At 48.6% G+C, this 4,955-nt stretch overlaps 1 protein-coding gene across 4 annotated transcripts in view; it reads right to left on the bottom strand.

Moving 5' to 3' along the window:
- The window catches only part of REXO1 (RNA exonuclease 1 homolog), a 40,956-nt gene extending 36,364 nt beyond the window's left edge, over nt 1-4,592 (bottom strand). The window contains exon 1 of one of the 4 annotated variants that reach the window (XM_035895960.1): nt 4,290-4,592. In XM_035895960.1, the coding sequence (XP_035751853.1) occupies nt 4,290-4,515 (226 nt within the window). In that variant the 5' untranslated portion in view covers nt 4,516-4,592. The remainder of the gene's footprint in view (nt 1-4,289) is intronic. The other 3 variants (XM_035895961.1, XM_035895957.1, XM_035895958.1) reach the window with 3 other exon arrangements.
- Between the last annotated feature and the right edge of the window lie 363 nt (nt 4,593-4,955).

Genomic DNA, 4,955 nt, shown 5'->3' with positions numbered 1-4,955 from the left:
CAGGAAAACTGCCATAACTGACAGTTTAGTTAAATGACAAGAAATCCCTCACCGCTGGAAAGCCATGACGTTGATTTACATGACAAGACACGTCCTTACCGTCAAGTGGGTTTTCTATTCTTCATTTCAAAAGTCACTTTAAAAAAAAACATCCACCGGTGACATTTTGGTAATTACTGTCTGAAACACAAATGTGGGACAAAAAAAAAAAAAAAAAAAAAAAAGCAGCAGCCTTAGCAATGCCCCCTACAGGCAGTTCCTGGGCTAGAGCACCTGACATTGAACGACTGAATTTCCTCTCTCGGTGAAGAAATACCAAAGTTCGTTCCCATTTCTGCTCATTCATTTTCCCTGTAGCAAACACAATAATAAAGGCTCTCCCCTACAAGAAGCTGATCTTGCTCATCATCAACTACAGGAAGGAGAACGCATCTGTTAAAGACTTGTCTGGTCATCCTTTCTACACGTGGCGTGAACCTGCATTGCAATGGAAGTAATACAAAGGCAATCCCAGACAGTGCAGGGAGGCTGCTCCCACCAAACACCGCTGAGTTTAATGCGCAGCCCCTCAGCAACGTACTGATGGGTGAAGAAGACAACGGCCTCGGTCCTACGGTGACGCATGGGCTGAGGATGATTAAAGCTGGGTTTTAAGATCTAAAGAGCCACTTCAGGTTTTACCAAGCATCATTCCGCACCGCGTTCTAGAAACGAGTCACAGCCATCCCATGTGGTTGCTTTTTCGGCTGAAGAGTTTGAAGAAGGAAGAGGTGAAGTGCTTTTCTGCATCAGTGGCAGGATCAAGAGAGTTAAAGCTGGGGAGATAAGCCCAAGGATTTCTCCGCACCTGACCTGGGCAAACAGGAATCAAACCATGTTACAGTGGCTTACTTGTGGGCTGGGGAGTGTAAACCACACAGAGGTGGAAAACTCTGTCGCTGGACGATACCACACAAACCCATCCAGTCACCTTTCAAAGACACAATCTAGATCTAATCTGCAAAGCCTTGCCCATGCAAATAGAGAATCCGCACGGCAAGAAAACCGCTCCACAAGCTTTGGACCACACCGGAAAGCTGCCGAGCAATTGTCAGCACGCACCACTCTAGAATAAAGTATTTGAAGGCAGGGTGCTGAAAGCCTTGCTCTTCCCATCTCACGCTAACACAAGGATCAGAGCAGACAAAGAGGAACTCAGACCTCCAGACCTGGATGCAGCTTTCTGCTTTGGGTTCAAAAAACATCCACCTCTTAAGCATCTCCTGACAGCTACTATCAGACCCAGCAAACCAAAGAGCTGGTTTCCTTAAGATATTTATGAAGAGATGTATTATGCTTCTTTTATGTCTTTCAGCATACTCAGGACCTAGACTTTAAAGGAAGACCTATTTTTCTCCTTTATGGCTCTTGAAGAGCCGCTTTTAGGACTGAAGGCAGTTCTTCCCTCCTACTTACACAGCACGCTTTCAAAGCACTTCACACACATTCAATAATCTTTTCATCCTGCTCTGAAGCAGGTGGGTTTTAGTCATTTTGTAGATGGAAAAAGCACTTCAGCCAAGTCAGGATTAGAATTTGCAATCTCCAGATTCTCAGTCCTGCACAGTCTCACATCCCATTTCTCAGCCCACCAACACTGCCGTGAAAATACCACATGGGTGCGTGCTACCGCCCCAGCACCTTCCTCAGCTTTCAGCCAGCCCTGAATTTCCACAAGCCTCCAGGTAGCCACGCTCTTCTACCATGCAGGCAGATACTTGCAGTAAAGACCCTGGAATTAATTTCCCACATGAAGCACCGTATGTTTCAGAACCCAGTTCAAATGTGCCCTACAGACCAGATGCATCATGCCAGTTCCCTCCTCACCTGACAAGTTTGTATTTTCCGAGGGGGGAAAGAAAAAAAGAAAGGGGAACGTCTTCCAAATGCAAACAGCAGCAGACAGGGGAAAACTCATAGAATCATAGAATGTTTTGGGTTGGAAGGGACCTCTAGAAGTCATCTAGTCCAACCCCCCTGCAGTGAGCAGGGACACTGCTAACTAGATGAGGTTGCTCAGAGCCCCATCCAACCTGGTCTTCAGACTCAGCCCTCCTGCTGCTGCCGATCTCCTAACAGGCGTGGAGGCCTCTTCATCACTGTCTCCCAGTGGCTGGGACCATAAGAGCGCTGTATGAAAAATAAGGATCATCTCTTATGAACATCTGAACACTGCGCTCCTCAGGAAGTTTGGAACGGCGAGGAGGGCAAAGAAAAGGGGAACAGCGCTATGTCCCACTAATTCCTCTTTTCACCTCCTCTCTGCTCCAGCTGGCGCGTGTCCACAGCCTCCTCCCACCACGGCCTGGCAAAGCCAGCTCCACTCCTCAGTTTTCAGAAGCTACTTTCAGGGCTACAGAAGATCTATGAAAAGCTTTGGGGTGACTGCCGGTCCTACAGTGATCCTCAAACATCAAAGTCAACATCAGCCTCGAATCAGTATGCTTGGTTCTTCAGATGTTATCCTTTTTTCTACGCAGCATCCCAGAAAACACAGATCTGTACTGTTGCTCTTGGTGTAGGTACCCACCTGCTTTAGCAAAAAAAAAAAAAAAATGTTTGTAAAGCTTATTTATTGAGTGACATGATTAAATAGGTCAGATATGCCCCAGTGCACTGTTGTAAGGCTACTTTAAAACAAGACAGGCAGTTTCACTGACAGGGAGCGACTTATGTTGGATGGAGAACCTCCTTTCAAGAAGATGGTTGCCTGCTTGCTAGCTAAACTACTACACCCTCTAGTGTAAATCTTAAATACATCCTTCCAGGCCAGGCCAGCCTCAGACAGACAGAGGAAAAGACAGGAGCACTTCAACCTGAACCCTTCAGATGAAGCTGAGCCACAGCACTGCTTAAAAAACAACTGCAACAGCGTCTTCTGCTCCTATAGAAATCAGGCACCTTACCCAACCCCGCCAAAGTCCTTTCTAAAAGACAGCGTTTTGCAGCAGGTTCGTCGCTCATTTTCCATTTCTCAACTGAAATCAACACAGAAAAAAAATGGCTGACGTCCAACACTAAGCTGAGGCAGAATTTACAGATCCTTGGTTATGACAGCCATGCCATGCGTTAGATGCCAAGAGTCTGGGAAAGAGGGCAGGAGCACACGCTGAGCCGGCTGAGGGGCGTGGGAGGCAGCGGGTTGGAAGTTAAGCCTCAGGATCCTGCTTCTTCTGCAAGCAGCAAACACCTCACCGAGGAAAACCAGGCCTATGCTTCTAGCTTTTGTTTTACAAAAGCCAGAGCTTCTCTAAGAGCCATAGTAGAGTAACCAAACTGCTATCACTCCCCAAAACACAAGCTTTCTCTCCTGAGTCACTAACACATCCAAGCCTAACAAGATGAGCGCTGGGATCATTTCTTTCTTGTCATTCGCACTCAGCTCTTACATTAAACACTTTTCAGCCAGTACTAGAAGCTGCACACACTTTCCAGGTGCACCAAGAGGTTTTACTAAAGACCAACCTTCACTTCCCCATTTCAAAAATCAAAACCAGCACCAGGATTTATTTAGCACAGCAGCATCTGCTTCAGGTGGCAGACCACAATGAGCCAATCTAGGTCCAAAACTCTACAGATATTTAAAGACAAACAGAAATAGTACACTGAGAGATAATTATAATATCAATCATCTGGAGGACCAGCCTAAAGGGCTCTAGGGAGCTTTTCAAATTCAAAAGAACACTGAAAGAGGCAAAAACTTTTGTCTTTCTAGTATGGTATCTGTCTGCCTGTGACAGCCCTGAGCAGGCTTCCTTTACTTCAAACTAAAACCACAGCTGTGGTAAGTTGACCTGGTAACCAAGAGACACGAAAAATTAATCATCTTCTAAACTTGTGAATAACCCAAAGTTAAGCAAGCACAGAAAAACACAACAAGTTGTTCTTTTTTTTTTTGACAACTTCTGCTTCAGGTCGTTAGAGACCATACATTCTAGCAAGCATACCTAACTGAACTAACAAAGCTTTAACAAAAAGAAAGCAAGCGCCATTCTGCCAGGGAGAAGAATGAAGGCTTTTCTCTCCCAATAAAATAAGCAGATCAGCAAATAATGTGTGTAAGTAAAACGAAAAGAGAACGGAGGAGCTTCGTGCTGGAAGAACGGAGGAGAACAATAGCTCACTATCTTTTTTCGTAGCCAAGCTGCATTTGAGAAACCTGGCGGCACTCCATGCCTTACTCAAATCCCTCACCGGAGGGGACGACGGGGCACTGCAGCCCCCCACGACACCCCACCAGCAGGACCTGCCTGGACTAGAGAACACGTCGCCTCCAGCTCCCAAAACCCATGCACCTCCTGAAGGGTTGTGATGGCAGAGCAACTCGTCGCGGAGGTTTGAAAGCCTGCCCTGACACCTCATTGCCACGTGAGCTGGGGTGCCTGGAGGGACAAAGAAAGGGATCAGAACAGAGCTGTCCTCCTGCAGCCTCCATCCTGGTGACGAGGGACAGGCTGTCCTCAGGCAATCAGACATTTTGGAAAGCTGCTCCCCACCACCCCTGTGTCAGACAGCAACGGTGGGATGCAGCCGACGGCGATGAGGAGGAGACACCCAGCCCTCTGTCCCTGGTGGGGCTGAGCAGGCCCTTCAGACCCTCCTTCAGAGGCAGCAGGAGGTGACAAGCAAGGGCCCAGAGCCCAGGCGGGGCTGAGCTCAGACACAGGAGCTCAGGGGCGAGGGGGACCCACCTGCCCCCCCTGGATGATGCTGACAGACACCCGGGGGGGCTTCCAGCTCGGGATGGGTTTGGGGGGGGGAGGAGGAATAACCGAGCCCTGGGAGAGGGTGGGATTTAGAGGAGTGAGAGGGAGGTTCAGGCCCCGAAGGCCCGGGCAGGCGTGAGGAGGAGGAAGGGCACGGGCCTGTCCTCGCCAGGGGGAGGACGCGCTGCTGCCGGGGGGCACTGCCGGGCC

Source organism: Egretta garzetta, unplaced genomic scaffold (genome assembly GCF_000687185.1).
Source record: "Egretta garzetta isolate BGI_Z169 unplaced genomic scaffold, ASM68718v1 scaffold476, whole genome shotgun sequence".
NCBI lineage: Eukaryota > Metazoa > Chordata > Aves > Pelecaniformes > Ardeidae > Egretta > Egretta garzetta.
Note: the sequence above shows the minus strand (reverse complement) of the source record. Positions and strands in the feature narration are given on the sequence as shown.